General features: G+C 39.5%; 1 protein-coding gene across 1 annotated transcript in view; it reads left to right on the forward strand.

Annotated features, from left to right (window-relative positions):
* LOC147025681 (voltage-gated potassium channel KCNC1-like) overlaps positions 1 to 19,453 on the forward strand; it is a 145,918-nt gene extending 126,465 nt beyond the window's left edge. Inside the window, exon 3 of the mRNA XM_085880355.1 lies at positions 14,131 to 19,453. Within this exon, the coding sequence (XP_085736481.1) occupies positions 14,131 to 14,198 (68 nt within the window). The 3' untranslated portion in view covers positions 14,199 to 19,453. The remainder of the gene's footprint in view (positions 1 to 14,130) is intronic.
* The last annotated feature ends 352 nt before the right edge of the window (positions 19,454 to 19,805 follow it).

Raw genomic sequence — 19,805 nt, forward strand, 5'->3', positions numbered from 1 at the left:
TGCTTTCTTATTCCCTTCCCTCCCATACAAGCAAATTTCAAATAGAACACTGATTTTTCTCTTCTACATATAATTGATGTTTATAACGTCTTATTGTATTCATTTTTCTGTACTCTTCCTTCTTTAAGGTTAAACAGTTGTAATATTGTTTAAAGTTTATTGTTTCCTTGATTATATATTTTTTTTATTCCCTTTAGCTTCTTATCACACCTTTCAATATTATCAATATAAGTAAAAGCATAAGACGTTGATCTCAATCCTATAAATTCACTCATGACCTTCCCACCAAATTCATGTTTAAACTTACCAATAACCTTTTTATTCTTTGATGAAAACAAAACATCACTTGACTTATAATTACTTGTATCATATATATCAATATTATCAATCATATCCTCATATACATCTCCAGTTTTTATTTCTAACATAAAATTATCTGTATCCATAGATAACAATGACACATTATCCTTATACTTTAATTTTAAATTATTTTTCGTAATAGTCATACATAAAAAACTTTAACAAATCAAGAATTGATGTTCCTATATAAATTGGTTTTTCCATTTCAATACTCTATTTTCAAATGAATAGCACAAAAGTTCTCTGAAAACACCTCCGCTCATTCAAAACTTGGTCAATTAATTATCTTTGAAGCCTGTTTCCAAGATGTAGCAGGTCTTATGTTTTGTTGATTCCTAACATTTTCCATAGTCTTTCCAAATACAGCATTATTCATTAATTTATAAAAGTCCTTCTCAAAATCTGTTTTTGCTTCTGTTCTCCTTTTTGTATTAAAATCAATATACTTCTTTAACCAATGACTTTGTTTAAATTTAAAAATCGTATGAATTTTCCTCACTCTCAACCCAGCAGATAAATATTGTCTCAAGTTCCTTTGATACAAAACATGACTTTCTTTATCATTTAATGTAGTAAGTAGTTTTTCTGGAGATTTACCTTTTATATTGAATGACTGTTGGTAATCACTTCACCATTCTTTTCTTGGACTTTCTTTTCAGGGGCATAAGGAAAGTCTTTATGTTTGTGATGAAGTTCTTCTGGATATTTTAAATCAACTTCAAATTAATATCCAACTTCAGCTTCATCCAATTCTTTTTGAGAGGAGACAACAATGTCTTGTAAAACTTTTTCATAATGTTTTTCTTTAACCCATTTAAGTTTTCCATAAGGTAAAGATTGAGATATAGCCCACCCATACAAATTGTTAGCATCATAATACATCAGGTAAGAGTTGTCCTCATTCTTATTATAATCAGGAAGATATTTGTTATTTGCTTCAGCATAGCTCTTGGAACATACTTGAGATATTCCTCCTCTTTTAGACTTCTCTATCATTAAAAGCATTTCTTTTTCACTGATTAATTCCAAATTTTGTTTTGTCATTTTTCACATAGCACTCCAAGACAAACCCAGGGCTGTGTAATAGTGAACGGCTGTGTAAAAATCCATAAGAATTTTTATTATGACAGACTTCTAAAAGTTTCAAACACATCAGCCAATACCAATACATCAGTTTTAAGATACAATTCATGATATTCTCCAAGATTCTTGATATTAGACTTCTCCCAAACCTTTTTAGCTTGTGTATAATCTCTATCAGAAATATGAGTTTTATTTAACTTACCATAGAAACTTTCCCTTGAAGGAAGTTGTGTTTCTTTAAACTTCTCAAATGAATCCATACAGTCAAACGGATATATTCCCTTTTGTGATAAGAGATCAATCTCTTCTTGATTTGAGAAATGTGATTTAAGATTCAGTAAGTTTTTAATATTTGATGCAAAGTTAGATAATGGACTTGCCATAAACTTGCATATGTCAAGAAATCTGATATGGGTTATGGGGGATGTATGAATTGTTTTTGTGAATGAGATGTATTTTTGATCTGTGTTAGGAATGGCAGAAATATCTCCAGATGTCTTTGAAAGTTCATTTATAAACAGATGTGTGTCATTGTGAGCATTGTTGGGAAGAAAGACAGGAATATAGTTTGAAGGCTTGTAATTAAGATTAAAACGGGAATGAGCTGGACCTCTATATTTACCAGTAAGATGACAGTGATCTCTAACCTTAACCTCTCCCTCAATTTTCTCCTCACAAATATGACAGATACTGTTCTTTCTAAATTCCTTTTTCTCTCCCTTTGTTAATGATATTGGTTTATAGGTTTTAACCATTATTTCTCTTTGGCTTATACAGTCTTTTTCCAATTGTCTTGCAAACTCCTCTGAGGCATCTTCTGCTTTATAAAGTTCCAACTTGTTGTATTCATCACGAACAGATGATTTGATATAATAACAGAACCCACAAGGAGTATGTTTTTAATACTTGTTTGTGTATGATTTATTTGGATTTGGAGAAACAGTATCTATCTTCTAAAGCAGGGGTCGGGAACGTGTGGCTCGCGAGCCAGGCATGGCTCTTTTGATGATTGCATCTGGCTCGCAGATAAAATTGGAGTTTGAAACTTTGAAAGCCCAATATTTCTCGCGGAAGCTTTACCTATAGTTTGAATGGTGTCGTGCTTAATTCACGTGCAGGGCTGAACTTGCCGGAAGGAGAAAAGAAAAAACGCCTCCGAATTGGCTGAAGCGGTTTTTGTTTCGTCCAGTCATGCGGCCGAGGCGACTAGTGATTTCGGTTCCTCCAATGACGTGCCGCCGCCGACACGCGTCGCGGAATTCATCTCGACCAATCACGCGCCACCGCTGAGGCGACAGCATCCCAGAGTCGGCCGGCCGCGCCGCACCTCTCGAGTATATAAGCCCGTGCGCAGGCCAGCCAGACTCACTATTTGCCAAGCCTCAGTTGGGTCAACATCTCCCTCTCTCTCTCACTTGCTCAAAGCTATCCCTTCGACGAAGAAGATGGCGAAAAGAAAAAAAGATGAGGAGTATCGTACATTTCAGGACGAATGGGCTGAAGAATTCGCCTTTGTGGAGAGAGCAGGTTCTGTGGTGTGTCTAATTTGCAATGACAAAATTGCATCGATGAAACGGTCGAATATAAAGCGGCACTTCGACACACGCCATGCTACCTTTGCATCAAAATGCCCTGCGGGAGACAGCAGAAAGAAAGCGTGCCAAGAGCTACTGAGCAGGGTGCAAGCCAGCCAGCAGCAACGCCGCGTATGGACCCGGCAAGGTGACTATAATTCCGCTCGCTTTGCTGGATCTTTAGCAATAGTGAGGAACGGAAAACCATTCACAGATGGCGAGGATGCTAAAACGTTCATGCTGGATGTAGCCAATGAACTTTTTGATGATCTTCTGAACAAAGACAAGATAATCAAACGGATACAAGACATGCCTCGGTCGGCAAGAGCTGTTCATGATCGTACCATCATGATGGCAAACCAAGTGGAGGAAACGCAAGTGAAGGACATAAATACAGCGCCGTTCTTTTCCCTGGCTTTGGATGAGTCAACAGACGTAAGCCATTTGTCGCAGTTCAGTGTGATTGCAAGATATGCTGCTGGTGATACACTGCGCGAAGAAAGTCTTGCTGTTCTGCCAACAAAAGGGTCCACAAGAGGTGAGTATTTATTCAAGTCTTTCTTGGAGTTCGCTCAAGAAAAAAAATCTACCTATGGATAAACTTATCTCAGTGTGTACTGATGGTGCTCCGTGTATGGTGGGGAAAAACAAAGGATTTGTGGCGCTTCTCCGTGAACATGAAAATAGACCCATCCTAAGTTTCCATTGCATTCTACACCAGGAGGCACTTTGTGCTCAGATGTGTGATGGGCAGCTTGGCGAAGTGATGTCGCTGGTCATTCGTGTGATCAATTTTATTGTTGCCTGAGCCTTAAATGCTCGCCAGTTTAAAACACTGCTGGATGAAGTTGGAAATAACTATCACGGTCTGCTTTTGCACAGCAATGTGCGTTGGTTGTCAAGAGGGAAGGTGCTTAGCCGTTTTGCGGCTTGCCTGAACAAAATCCGGACTTTCCTTGAAATGAAAGGGATTGAGCATCCTGAGCTAGCCAAACTGAGTGGCTCCTCAAGTTTTACTATCTCGTGGATATGAGTGAACATCTGAACCAGCTCAACGTGAAAATGCAAGGCATTGGAAATACAGTGTTATCCCTTCAACAAGCCGTGTTTGCTTTTGAAAACAAGCTGGAGCTCTTTATCATGGATCTTGAAACAGGTCGTTTACTACATTTTGAAAAACTGCGACAATTTAAAGATGCATGCACAGCAAGTGAGCCCACTCAAAACTTTGATCTCCACCAGTTAGCTGGCTTCACATCAGGTCTCCTACAGTCATTCAAAGCACGCTTTGGAGAATTTCGTGAGCACACTCGTCTTTTTAAGTTCATCACCCATCCAAACGAGTGTTCACTGAACACAGCCGACCTGAGTTACATTCCTGGTGTCTTCGTCAAAGATTTTGAAGCAGAAGTGGCTGACCTGAAGGCCTCAGACATGTGGGTGAATAAGTTCAAGTCACTGAATGAAGATTTGGAAAGAATCGCACGACAGAAAGCGGAGTTGGCGAGCAAGCACATGTGGAAAGAAATGAAAAAACTTCAACCCGAAGACCAGCTGATTATCAAAACTTGGAATGCGCTTCCTGTCACATACCACACACTGCAGCGTGTGAGTATTGCTGTATTGACCTTGTTTGGATCTACGTATGCATGTGAGCAGGCATTCTCACATCTTAAAAACATCAAGTCCAACCTACTATTACGTCTAACGGATGAAAGCCTCAACGCTTGCATGAAGCTTAACCTCACCAAGTACCAACCAGACTACAAAGCCATCAGCAAATCCATGCAGCACCAGAAGTCCCATTAATGGTGAGTATTATAACAACATTATTTAAAAGAATAAATTCAGAGGCATATTATACTCACATTTAGTTGAATTCAGTCTTAAAATATATTATATGGCTCTCACTGAAATAGATTTCCAAATATTTTGCTTTCATGGCTCTCTGAGTCAAAAAGGTTCCCGAGCCCTGTTCTAAAGGATACTTTCAAAATCAGCATATATCACAAACAGATGTTTCATAGATTTGTTAAAATCGTTGAATGATATGTTTGAACCTGCTTTTGGTAAATTGATTACGGTTGATTTATGATTACTACAATATTTTGAATGTTGATTTAATCGTTCTTTTGTGTGAAAGGAGTTGAGACATCTCTTACAAGGATATGTTTTACATTTTCTCTTGTATAGTTGTGATTTGGTTAATGTTGGTAAATTTTTGATGAAAGCATAATGTGATTTTTCCTTTGAAGTAAAGTAGAGAAGGTCAATATGTGATTCATCATTTTTATAGTTGTTTGAAATTTTTAATATCTGAACTTTGTTTGTATCCGTTACTTCATATACATTAACAGATAGATTATTCATTTTCTCAAATTTAGGAATATCTCTCAATGACATTGGAAACTTTAAATCTTTAACATTTAATGTATTCTCGTATTTCTTATAATGTTCAACCCTTTCAGGATTCCATTGTGGAGGATGTAAGTGAGCAAGAACAGACCATAGAAAACATTTATTATCTTTGTTTTGAATATTAACAACCGCTTTCTTAAGCTTTATCTCTTTTGGAAAACCAATATAAGAAGAAGCTTGAAGAGGATCTGATTTTAAGATGTGTATATCCAAAAAGATTATTTTTAGATCCTCATGGAGGATCTCGAAGTCTGACTCACGTTGTTATTCTTCATCTTCTTCTTGTGGATTTTTTTGTTTCACAGCCTACAGTTTTCATCAAAACTTCCTGAAACTTGGCATATATATGTAAAAATACCCTGTGCAGACAGTACCCATGTCCGATTTTGAAAATTCCGACGAGAAAAGAAGTTATGACATCAAAATATCTCCGCTAATGGAAATTGCCTAAAACATTATCTCCGAAACTGGGCAAGCCTTTTGAATTCTGTTTACGGGAATCGAACAGGGCATTAGCAGAGATGAATTACCGCACATATGATACATCACTATGACGTCATATCAATTTTTATGACGTCATTCCTATTTTTTTGACATTTTTTGTTTCACAACCCAGAGTTTTCATCGGATCTTCGTGAAACTTGCCATGTATATGCAGAAAGCCCACGCGCAGGCAGTAACCATCTCCGATTTTGGAAATAGAAAAAAAGTTGACGTCATAATATCGCCGCGAATGGAAATCGCCTATACCATTATCTCCGAAACTAGGCAAGCTGTTTGAATTTTGTTTGCGGGAATCAAGCCGGGCATTAGCACAGATAATTTATCGCAAACCTGATACATCACAATGACGTCATATTCGTTTTTATGACGTCATCATTAAGAGGACGAGGATCTTAGCTCATTTGAAACTTGTTGTAATAGCAAATCCACTACCTACTACAGTGTTATCAACATTTTGTTCTTGTCTCTGGAGTTCATCGTAAACATCGCATCTTACAAAATCTTTAAATGATGAGTTAAAGTGAGGGTTTGTCCTCATATCGGGAGTAGTTTCATCACCTTCTCTTTCCATATTTAATTTTACTCCCATATAAAACTTTAAAGTTTTCATTTCACTTAATCTGTTTTTAATTGTCGTTTCAATACTATGTTTAACAATATCAACTGCTTCAATGATTGAAGATGGTCCAGCGTCTTGAAAGCGAAACAATCTTATTTTTATATGTCCTTTAAATGCCCCATCAATGTTTTGAATGGAGAATTTAGTGGCACCTTCCCTTTCTTCATTGTTCTTGTGTTTGCGTGATTGAAAGTGTTTATTATAATTTTTTCTAAAGAATATCATTATCACATCGATCACAATGTTTTGTTTCTTGGTCAAGTGGAGATATTTGTCTGAAAAGATTGAATGTGTGTTTGTTGGTTTGAAGGTGTTTTTTATAACATTTATATTCATGATTACAAACATCGCAGGATGTTGTATTCACCATATTTATATAACAAAACTTTGCTTAAAATAAAATTTTCTTGATGAAAATTTTGTTTAATTTATAGGTGAATCTGTGCTTAAAACCATTTTATCCTCCAACTTTTTTCACTTAAATACAATGTATCAAGACACAAAAGACAAGTTTCAATCAATCTCTTCATTTGTAAAAGATACTGAGAAATATGTCGAGGATGTAAAATTGAACAAAGATAAATATAACAACTATTGGATAAAAACTATTATGGTAAATAATATGAGTTCTTCAATTTCCTTCAGTGGAAGGGCTTTTAGTATACCTGGTAGAACATCAATTAAAGTATCTCTAACAAAAGTTTCTCCTCTCCTTCTAGTAATATATTCAAAACTAGAAAAAGCAATGAAACAAGAAAAAGTATCAAAAAAGAAAAACCTTATGGATGAAGCTTTAGAAAGAAAAGCTGTTAGAGGAGAAATTTGTATTTTTTTCAACAACCCGAAAGATGTAAATCCTGATGAAATAAAGGATGTTAATATATCAGGTGTAATGACATTTCGTTCAATAGTAGTTAAGGACCATTTTAATATTACCTTTAATATCAAAAAATGTAATTGTTGAATCTGTTAATGAAAAAAATATATTGATATAGATGGTAATGTTTTTTCGACTAAATAAATATGAGTCATTATTGAACTGAAGATTTTGAAGATTATGAGAGTGATGATAGTATCTCTATTGGAACAGAAGACAGTTATGATACCGAGAGTTTGTGTTCAAACGATAGTTATGAAAGTAGTTTTATAGATGATTTTGAAAGCGCCAATGAAAGTACCGAAGATGATACCAAAGATGAATTTTAGTTGAAGCAAAGTTTTACTTTATAAATATGAATAGTATACTAGATCTTGAGCCCCTTGAATTCACTGATTCTCCATATGCCAAATTTGAGAATTGTCCTGCATGTGATAGAGTGGGATTAAACACAGAATCAAAAGCCTATAAACAATGTATATTCTGTGATTATCTTCTAATTAATGACAATAAAAAATATAAAAAGGAATATAATTATTTTAGATTTACACCAACAATTAATTACTTTTCAAGATTGATAAGATAAATGAATGTAAAGTATGAGGGTGATAAACACACCTTTCCTTACAATGGAAGAAACTGAACGTACAAGAGAAATGTTCAAAGGATTGTTATATATTTTTCACGATTGCCATTTTGAGGGGTATATCAACACAAGATATTGTATCAATAAAATAATGGATTATCTTCAAATTAAACTCGAACTTAGGATAAAATAGAGTTTCTAAAACAGCCAATAATAAATAAAATAACCTGTTTTCCAAATATCTAAATGAATGATTTTTTACCCATTTGGGAAAATAAGATAAAATTTAACAACCATAAAAATCTTCCAAATTCATTAAGATGTCTCATTGTTGGTTCAAGCGGGTGTGGAAAAACCTGCTTACTTTTAAAGATGCTCCTTACTCCCAACTTTTTAGATTATGATAATTTAATAATTTTCACAAAGTCGAGTTTTCAACCCGAGTATCAACTACTCTCACAAGGTTTTAATGCCGGTCTTCAAGAAGAAGATATAATCGGTTTATTTAAACTTCAAAACAAACGAAATGATTACAACATTGAAGATATAATACAACTATTTTGTGATACACAGAGATATAAAAAGAAATTAAAACTGATAACTTGTATTCTTAGTGATAATACGGATGATATACCTTCTCCCCAAGATTTAGATAAATCAAAAAAGAACCTCGTTATCTTTGATGATTGTGTTAATGAGAGAAACCAAACGGTAATGGATAGCTACGACACAAGAGGGAGACATTCTTCTTATAATTGTATTTATCTTAGTCAATCATACTTTCAACTCCCTCGTCGCTCAATAAGAAACAGTGCTCATGCTTTTATTTTATTCAAGTTAAATTCAATAGATATAAAGAAATTTTTGGAAAGACAATTGTTCTCCATTATGTAGTAAAAAGGACTTTGGGGATTATATGAAGCACACGACTGAAAAATATAAATATATTGTTGTGAAACAAGATGAGATATTAAGGGATATATTTTTCATTTTATAAACAATTACATATATAAATGACAACTATTATTATAAATCTTGTGGGTAAATCTGCTTCTGGAAAAAACTTTCATAAATCAAGGTTCTTGTGTAGTACAAATGCGAATATTGTAAATTTGCTGTAAAAACACCCCATGATAAGCATTGTATCAACAACTAGAGCAATAAGACCTGGAGAAGTAGAAGGTGAAGATTTTTACTATATTTCAGTGGAGGAACATTGCGATTGAGGAATGAAGGTCAAATATTTGAGGAGGTTTCTCTTGGTACAACAAAATATTCACATTGTAAGAGTGAGTTAAAGGAACTAAAATCTGGTGGTCTTGGGATATTAGAAACTAATACAGAAGGAACGAGACAAATTATTAAACATCTGAGTGGTGAATGGGGTTAAGATTTTATCATTCGGTTTTGATGTTGATGAAGGGACTCAACGCAAATATATGAAAAGCAGAGATACAAACATTAGTGAAGAAGAAATTACAACTCGTATTAATGTTAATAACGAATTTGATGAAATATTTAAAGAAAAGGATTTATTTGAACACATCTACTTTAATGATGAAGAAAAGGAAAATTTCCCTGTTGACCCAAAAGTTAGTTAAGTCGTTAAGTATGTGTGTAGTCAGATCCCCTTCCTTTGGTCTAGTGGGAGAATCAAAGGTGTGCGTTGCGATTTTTTTTTTAGTTTGGTTATTAAATCTTTACATCTAACGAACCCTCCAACAAGCCATCAAACAACCATCCCATTTGCATGACTCCTCGGCCCATCACGATCCACCACCAACCAGCTGCCTTCTCGCACCCTGGCGTGCCAAGGAAAGATCTCGCGGTTCCGGTTCCTCGGCTCCCACGAACATTGTAACTCTTTCACGACAACCTTTGCAACATTGATACTGTTACTCGTCAAGTATGAACCCGCATGGAAGAGTGGCTGGGGTTTCCCGGCAGGCGCCAAGGCCCCGCCCGGAAAGGTATGCCGTGGGACCCTGCCCAATCAAAGGCGGACAGCGAGATGTGTTCACCAAGGCCTCTCCCTGCTGAAGGAGATCCATAAATTCCCAAGCACTCTCTGAGGCAGGGGTCTTTTTGGGGTCTTGGAGAGTTTTTGGTGGGTCTTTTTGGAGAGTTTCGGAGGGGTTTTTGCTGTTACGAAGGTTGTCGAGGCGGTGAACGTGTCTCTGCTGGCCCTCTACAAGGAATAAATGAGCGACCCTGACCCCCCCCCCCCCCGTGGATCCCGCTACTCACCACCCGAGCTCCGCCAAGAACCTCGAGTCCCACACGTGCGACTGGGGACCAAACCAGCGACCATTGTCAGGTGCCGCAGCATGGAGTACAGCATGGAGTACATGGAATTAAACAAACCCTTTCTCCGACGGCCAGGTACCCAACCGAACTCTGACCCCCAGCTTGTCTCTCTCCTCAGCTGTGAGGGCCCAAGAAAGAACTCTGGGTTTCTGTTCATTTGTGTGTGTGTCTGCATGTGGGCCCGTCTTTAAGTGGAACTCAATAAGTGTTTTTGGATCATTGTCAATACTTCTTGCATATTTGCGTTAAGTCTTGCTTTTGTCTTTTACTGTAAATAAAACTTGTTAGAAATGTTCCCAGTTCGTTTCCATCCCTTCTTGAATTAGTCCAGCATGGTTCGGATCTGAGTTTAGGCGGGGTTTTATCCCGGATAATCCATTCATTCCAGCCGGCATGGCTTTGGCAGTTTCTGCTCGGCTGCACCCGAACCGGAGTTCGTAGTCGGTAGTTGGAACTCCACCGCAGTCGGTAGAGTGATCCGGTTTGAGCAAGACATGCCGAGGGCGTGGTTTCCCCAGGAGTCAAAATCTCGTAGTTAATTAAGTAAATTGGTTATCGACAGATAGACCCTACCCTACGCGGTTGAGATATTGGCGTCCACGGTCGGTTAGGCGACCCACCAGCTCGCGGAGTTATCCGAGCGATGGCTTACAATTCCGGGGAGTTTGGTGGGAGATGACGCGAGCTTTCCCCACCTAGTGGTCATTCTCGCCACCGACCCCCAGCCCGCAACAATATGTTAAACTTCAAAAATCTTATTCGCCTAAACGGCTGAACTGATCGAGGCGAAACTTTACATGCATGACCATCTGTCAACGAGGAACAAAACTTCCCCTCCGATGACATTGCAGGTCACATGGTTTAGCAGCCATATTGGATTTACCAAAAAACCTACAAAAATATTTTCTGGATGTCTGGACAGATCAAGGGGAAACTTCACATACATGTTCCCCAAGATTTGGGGTTACCAGGACGTTCACAAATTATTTATAGATCACATGGTTTGGCAGCCATATTGGATTGAAGGAAAATATTTTTGAAATTTTCTTGAACCGCTGCATCAATTGATGTGAAACTTGTATTATGATCTAGTCGTGATGGGGAATATATATATATTTTAAATTTCAACCTAATTGGACGCATGGTCTGGCAGCCAGAATAAATATATATATATATATATATATATATATATATATATATATATATATATATATATATATATATATATATATATATCTCTCTTTTGATCTGGGAACTTTTTGATTTTTTTTTTGAATAAGGCTCACTTGACTGCACCGGGTGGGTTTGAGGGTAGGGCAGTAGCAGCTGAAACCAGAATCCTATCCAGGTTCCTCCTGATGATGTCATCTTTACTGTTTTTTTCTTGTGTGGATTCCTTCTGTTGACTGCAATGCAGTACCTCCTTTAATTTGGTCTTCCATTTGATTTGAAGTTAATTTTTTTAATCCCATTCTGAATTCAATTGAATAAAGAGGACGTAATGCGTCAGGTGTCCAATCAAAGTGGGATGTCTTGCTACCCAATCATCACTGCCAGCAGTTATAAAGTGGCAGTTCTAGTGTTAAGAGCATACATCGAAAACCGCTCAACGAAGGAAACTGAAACTTCACCACATGTTTCATGACCTTTTGATATAGCACATATTACTTGGATGACTCACACTATCTCAGAACTTACATGGTGAATTAAACAAAGCCTAAAGCCCAGAGACAATGTCACTTCCTCACGTTAGAAATTAGAATCAGAGTAATTGCTTCTGCCTTTATTGTGCTCGGTTGGTGAAAAACAAAGAAACAAACAAAGCAAAGAAGAAGAAGAAGAAGAAGAAGAAGAAGAAGAAGAAGGGTTTGTTGGCATTTTCACGATCTCTCAATTTATACTCGACCTATCTATTCTGGCATCTTTATCGGCCTTGGTAGTTATGACAACACTAAAGAACGAGAATAAAAGCTGCTTTGTAAAAGCTCATGAACGTACTCTATAGCAGACTGTTCAAAACATAATTTATACACATTTATTTCAGAAGAATAGATAGATGTGATAACAAATTTACCGCCACAAGAGTTGGCTTGCACCAAGTCCTTGTCAAGACTGCGTGGGGTAAGTGTGCTCCAAATACCATCTCGAAATAATTGATGTACACGCACACTTTAAGGTTGTATGACATGTACACGTCCACTTTCGTGAACTCAACATCACCTCTGAGTTTATGTACATGAAAAACAAAACTCAAACAACACGTTGAAAACCGAACAGATACGTTTTCCTCGTAACAAAATCTTAATATTTGAAGTCTTTTATTTAAAAAATGTCCCTTTGTCAATGTTTTGTATGTAATGTATGTTGTTGAGATGTCAGGTGGTGTGTTCAGTTACCAAGCAGCTAGCTCGCGCTTGCCAAGCCAGCCGTTCCTAATCAACGGTTTTGAATGCAGTGCTTGCTTGAGTGCTTAAGCCACTTGGCAAATGCTCTCCAAGAAACTTGGTGACTGAACACACCCCAGATCCATGATACAGCGATGAGGATAAAAATCTATACCGTGACGTCCTTTGTCCATATTGATAATTGGTCCCTCGGAGGGCAGATTTCGACACAACACGAGGTAAGTTAGGGACGACGAGGTAAGTTCGAGGTTGGTAGGAATGGAAAGTGGGTTTTATTTTAATTATTTATTTTTCCCAAATGTGGTTGAGAATCCTGTGAAAATTCCTTTGTGGGAAGAGGGAGTGGAAGTTCGGAGGAGGGAGGGGTGGGGTGGGAGTCCAGAGGGAGGGGGGATGAGGCAGGAGGATGGGTAGGATGAGGGAGAGGAAAGGGCAGCAAGAGGGACACAGCGTTGCCCAGCAATGCCGGGTTCCCCTGCTAGTAAATACTTCATCGCAGCCTTACACCCTTGGACATTTATATAATAAAAATGTCCACTTTTACATGAACCGTTTTCTCACTACCTTGCTTTCTCGACTGTTCCATGTACAGTACAGGCATATTCAATAAACTTCTTCCTTGTTCCTAATATAAAAGCTATAGAGGGTCATTGAAAACAAAATTGGATGTTAAAATCTTCAGCTCATCCTCCATGCAGCGGACGACGGAGTTTTGCAATCACTTCTGTGTGTCTGTGTCTGTGTCTGTCCCGGCTGTCACGTTTGAGCTTTCGTCATCAAGTTTTCAACAAATCTTTATGAGAATATGTAGAAGACAAATGAATAACTTGGTCAAAGGTTGACAGGTCGGCATCACATAAAATCGTCAATTTTCATCTGATTGACCAGAAATTTAAAGAATTTGCATGTTGGGTCACTGGACTTATTTACCAATCAAAAGTGAGAAGCCGATTGTTTTTTTATTTTTATTTTTTATTTTTTTAAGATCAAAATGGTCAAGGTTTTATAAAAGTGACAATTTTCATCCGATTGATTTGAAATTTCAGCAAGGTTTGTATTTTGGGTTACTGGAGCAGATTGCTTTTGAAGTCAAAAGGCAAAGGTCACCGAAAATCATCAAGTTCCTTTTGTTGTATTTTTTAATCCGTTTTCGTCATGTTTAACATTTCGTCAACAATAATTCTGAATACAAAGCGTACGCGGATTGGTGTTGTATTTTCGGATGCTTTGTAGTTTTAAACTGTAGTCATTGAATACTTGTGTCGAGCTTTCATTCACACATCAGCATCACCTCATGAAGATCTAGTGTTGACAGTAGCTACTAAAGCACAGTCTTGTTCTACATTGCAATGCATGTACACAGGCTGTTTTGTCTGACTACATGATGCTGTCTGCAGAAATGTACAAGGAAAATCTGATCATCGCTAACTACGCACAAACAGATGCTGTCAACGTGCTCTCGTGAAGACTGCTACTTTGGCCCGGATTTCTTCCTCGAGGTTTACCTGATTCTATGTGTGTATTACAATATTGAACCAAGCACTTTTTTTGTATACAATGTCGAGGCTCGTATGAGAGCTCACACACAGAAATGCACAACAAGGGGTGGGAGAGGGAAGCACAAATAGTGGGGAACAGAGACATGAGGAGATCTGTTGAAGGGAGAGGGATGGGGCGAGGTACATGGGGAATACAAGATGGGCATTACAGGGACTTTCAGGAAGGAAAGCAGGGAATTTGAAGGACGTGGGTTTGGGGCGGATTAACGGGGGTAGAAAAGATCATGGTTTAAAATTGGGGATGATAAGAGGTGGTGGTGAATGACAATTTTGAAGGCCTGGGGTGAAGAATGGGATTGAACAGAGTGAGGGAGTTTATTCCAAAGGTGGGAAAAAAGAGGAATGAAAGAGTGAAGGTGAGCAGTGATTCGTGATTTTGGTAGTTTTACCAGAAGGGGGTTGTTGGCGGATCTTGAGCACCCTGCGGAAATATGGGGGGACAAATTGCAGAAAGAGGGGGTGGGGAGGGGGGCGAGGCCGGAGAGGAGATTGTGAAAGACAGAAAGACCACCGACCTGCCTGCGGAGAGAGAGTGAGAGGTCCAAAGATGCAGCCTCATCGCTGGAGATACCAATGATTCTAAATGCCTTGGTTTCCACAATGTGAAGCCGAGAAAGGTGAGAGGTGGGAGCACCAGCCCTGAGGGGTAAGCATTACTCTATCAGGCTGTGGATGAAAACTTTGTATGTGGTCAGGAGCTCAAGTGAGCCGAGGAAGGACTTTGCACAACGGAGGATTCCCAGTCGGCGACTGGCTTTGGAGGCCAGGTTGGAAATGTGGCTTTCCCAGGAAAGATCATGGCAGATCGTGAGACCCAGAAGCTTGAAAGAAAGGACTTCTTCATGAGGATTGTTGAGAAAGTACATGAGGGGCGGGGGGAGGGGGGATTGCTGGGGTTCCAGACGCTCCTTTCGGAGAGACATAGTGAGAGTGTGAGATTTGTCAAGATTGAAAGACATGTTCCAAGTGTTGTACCAGATTGTGATTTTATCCAGATCTGCAGAGTGAAGAGGCTGCTGCTTGCCGCTCTGAGGGATGACAGATGGTACGGCAGAGGGTGGAGTCATCAGCAAAGAGATAAAGAGGATTTTCCGGAGAGTCGGAGAGATCATTGATGAAAACCAGAAAAAGAACAGGGCCCAGAACGCTACCTTGAGGAATTCCAGCCTGGACAGGAAGAGGGGATGAAAGAACTTCATTTAGGGCCACATGTTGGATGCGACAGGAGAGGAAGTTTGCGAGCCATGAGTGGAGATGGCCTTGGATACCATAGGAAGAGAGTTCATTGAGCAGGACAGGGTGCCAGACCATGTCAAAAGCACTCGTATCAGTATGTCTCGGGATATGGCTCTGATTTCATGTCCAACGTTGAGTACCTCCATCCATTGTTGGGAGAGCAGAAGCAGCATATCCCAGGTGGAGTGACCTGGTCTGAAACCAAATTGATGATTGGAAATCAAGCCATTGGAGAAGAGGAAGGATTTACTGTCTGAAGCGATGATGGATTCCATGAACCTGATTGGAGATGGAAATTGAACCAAGCACTTCTGCCATTAACCTGGTTAGAGTTGGAAATTGAACCAAGCACTTCCACTTTCAACCTGGTTAGAGTCGCAAATTGAACCAAGCACTTTCGCCTTTAACCTGGTTAGAGTTGGAAAGTGAACCAAGCACTTTCGCCTTTAACCTGGTTAGAGTTGGAAAGTGAACCAAGCACTTCCGCCTTTAACCTGGTTAGAGTTGGAAAGTGAACCAAGCACTTCTGCCTTTAACCTGGTGAGAGTTGGAAATTGAACCAAGCACTTCACCTAATCACCTGGTTAGAGGTGGAAATTGAACCAAGCAATTCATGTCATCACCTGGTTAGAGGTGGAAATTGAACCAAGCACTTCACCCAATACATTTTTGATATATCATGCTATATATCGTTTTTGTCCCTATCTCACAATGGTGAAGAAACACTGAAGAATTAAATAACTCTCGTATCCGGATTCGGAATTTTAAACCAAAATGAAATTGATTCGTCCTTGTCACACTCCCAACATGTCCACCAAGTTTCATCTGATTCTGTCCACAACTATTTGAGAAATCATGATTTCAGTTTAGCCATACCTCTCAATGGTGAAGAACCACTTTGAAATAACTAGAAGGGCACTCAGTAAAGCGCATACCTCCACCACGCAATACCTGATCCACGAGAACATATCGGGCCCAATCAATACATTTTTGAAATATCATGCTGTACAGTACTATATCGTTTTTGGCCCCATCTCTCAATGGTGAAGAATCACTTTACAAATTAAATAATCCTCGTGTCCAGATTCGGATTCAGAACTTCACTAAAATTGAATCAAATTGTCCTTGCGACACACCCAACATGTCCACCAAGTTTCGTCTGAATCCGTCCACAACTTTTTGAAATATCATGATAAACATCGTTTTTGGCCCGATCTCTCAATGGTGAAGAATCAATTTAGAAATTAAATAATTCTCGCATCCAGATTCGGATTCAGATCTTCATCAAAACAGAATCAAATCACCTCGATCTACACCAGGGGTGTCCACAAGCTTGGCCCGATCCATGATTACTGATCACCCCAAACTCGACCCACGGTCTCGACAAGCTTTCCCCGGTCCATGATTACTGATCACCCCAAACTCGACCCAGGGTCTCGACAAGCTTTCCCTGGTCCATGATAACTGATCACCCCAAACTCGACCCAGGGTCTCGACAAGCTTTCCCCGGTCCATGATTACTGATCACCCCAAACTCGACCCAGGGTCTCGACAAGCTTTCCCCGGTGCATGATTACTGATCACCCCAAACTTGACAAGCTCTCCACGGTACATGATTACTGGTCACCCCAAACTCGACCCAGGGTCTCGACAAGCTTTCCCCGGTCCATGATTAATGATCACCCCAAACTCGACCCAGGGTCTCGACAAACTTTCCCCGGTCCATAATTACTGAATGCCTCGAACTAGACCCAGGGTCTCCACAAGCTTTCCTGATCCATGATTAGTGACCGCTCTTAACTAGACCCGGGGTCTCCACAAGCTTTCCTGATCCATGATAAGTGACCGCTCTTAACGAGACCCGGGGTCTCCACAACCTTGTCCCAATCCATGATTACTGATCACTCTGAATGAGACCCAGGGTCTCCACAAGCTTGTCCTGGTCCATGATTACTGATCACTCTGAATGAGACCCAGGGTCTCCACAAGCTTCTCCTGGTCCATGATTACTGATAGCCCTGAACTAGACCCGGGGTTTCCACAACTTTGTCCCGATCTATGATTCCTGATCGCCCTCTTGTACATGTCCTCAAATGGATTTTCAATGTAAGTTGGGGTACAGCAAGTAGCGTGATGATGTTCTCTGATATGCTTTATCTCAATCATGAGGGATTCCTGAGGGCTTGAACACTTTGCTTTCACATACTGGACGTGACACAGGGTCACTGAAAAAGTGCTTGTCATGTTGCATTGCCCAAGACGTCCTGGTGGTGTTCCCGACACAAACTTGTTAGTTCAGATCCCAAAGTACTACTACTTGTCCGGTCTTTCTCAACTAATCCTTAAGTTTCTAGGAGGAGGCAGGGAAAAGGGTGGGGTGCAAGTTCTTCAGACGATGATACCATGTTAAAACAATATCATTAACAATATCCCGACCCACATACCCACACAAGATCAGCAAACTGTACTTTCGGAATAAACCAATATTTTTGGGGGATGGTTCAAAACACTTAAAGCCCTCAGAGATCACTGCTAGGTCACCTTGTAGCTCCAAAGGTGAATTAACTACACCTTTAACACGTCACAAGTTTGAGCTTGAAAATACAGAAAGCAATTAACGCTACAAATGCAAAGGGACGGAGGTTCGTGAAACGGTGTTTCTTCGCTATCTATAGTTAGAATTTGGAATTGTAACTTTGGAAAGCTGCTGTCCATCAAATTGGGAACTTGTATGGAAATGAGGTCACTCGAACAAGGGCCATTCTTTCATGTAATCCTTCTCCCCCATCCGCTCTACCCTGTCCCAGCGCTCCACCTTTCCTGTTCAATATAACGTCATTCCTTTTGTCTGACGTTGTAACTCCGATGCCATAAAAGGATTTGTTCGATTTGGCAAATCATGCCGACGGCTAAATGAAATCTGATCACATTAATGTTGTATGGGAAATGTATCACCAAATGAAAACCATTTGTGATTTCGCTCCAACACGTCCCTTTTCTTCCCAAAATAGTCAAACACAAAAATATTATTGGGTGAAAGTGGTGGTGCGAGCACACCAAAGGTCACTTAGTAGTTTAGGATGTCCACTTACGGAGCATTGGGACACAGTCCCTGCCAGTTGGTTCCAATGATTACTGTTGGTGGTTCCATACTGGGGTTTCTTCGTGGTCGTCTGTACGCAGCGCCGTGGGTATTCGTATCATCGTTGGCTGAGGGCACGGCTGTGACGCTGATGACACTGATGTTTGGCACATGTTCACTCGAAAACGACATCACCTTTACACCACAACGTTATTCCATCCTCACTTTGCTACCCAACTTGCACGGGAATTCCCTTCTGGATGACGCACCAATTACACAATATTGCATGGTGACATCATGGGCATAGCAAGGGACGATGCTTTGGATTTGGAAAGAATAATTCTGGTTGTCCACTTTCCGGCCATGTTGTTCATAGCACCCAGTCATGGGAGTTTAAAATGAAAATCCATCGGATTAAAGAATAAGATTTAAGATATCACTAATCCGAATAAGATATCTCCGCAACATTAAGCCAGCGGTGGGGTTTCCATCTGTAGAAGCTAAATGGTGGTATCTTACATCACGTGGGAAACATGTTTGTTGGTTTTTTTATTTCATCATTGGCTTTGATTGGAGTGCAAGAGATGGTAATAAACGGTAACCAAGATTACCCGTTCTGTATTACAAAAATGACGCAATGTTTTGCAGTGATGTTTTCTGCAGACGCTTCGTTTCCATGGAGCATGAATTCTATTGGCACGTGATTAATTTGTACCATGACAGTGAAAGGTTCAATATGTTCATGAAGTTAACTGAATTTCATATGTTGGACCGGTATGTTGCTTTCCCACCCAAAGATGACCAGATTCCTGTACAATTAAAGAAACATTTCAAACCATTGAACTGATGAACATTTTTGATGACTTGGCATTTCTATTTTCTCTCTGAATGGCTTTTCCATCGTTTTAACCATCCTTGCTTCCTCCACCCCTCCCTCAACCCCTGTACCTCTTTAAACAGCGAAACTGATTGTGATGAAAGTTTCAAGATCTTCTTGAACGATGCACCCTTGTGAGCAGCATTAATCAAAATGATAAATCATGCTGTCGACCTTGTTCACTATCATCTTGACTCCTCTCCTATCCTGTGAACGTTTGAGTGATATTCCAGGAGGAGTTTAAAGTTTGTTCAGAGTGCCACTGATAATCGCCGACTCTTTATGAAACACATCGTGGGATCCTCAACGTCCAATGGC

Source organism: Eptatretus burgeri, chromosome 5, assembly GCF_056783735.1.
Source record: "Eptatretus burgeri isolate ZD-2024b chromosome 5, Ebu_testis_v1, whole genome shotgun sequence".
NCBI classification, from domain to species: domain Eukaryota; kingdom Metazoa; phylum Chordata; class Myxini; order Myxiniformes; family Myxinidae; genus Eptatretus; species Eptatretus burgeri.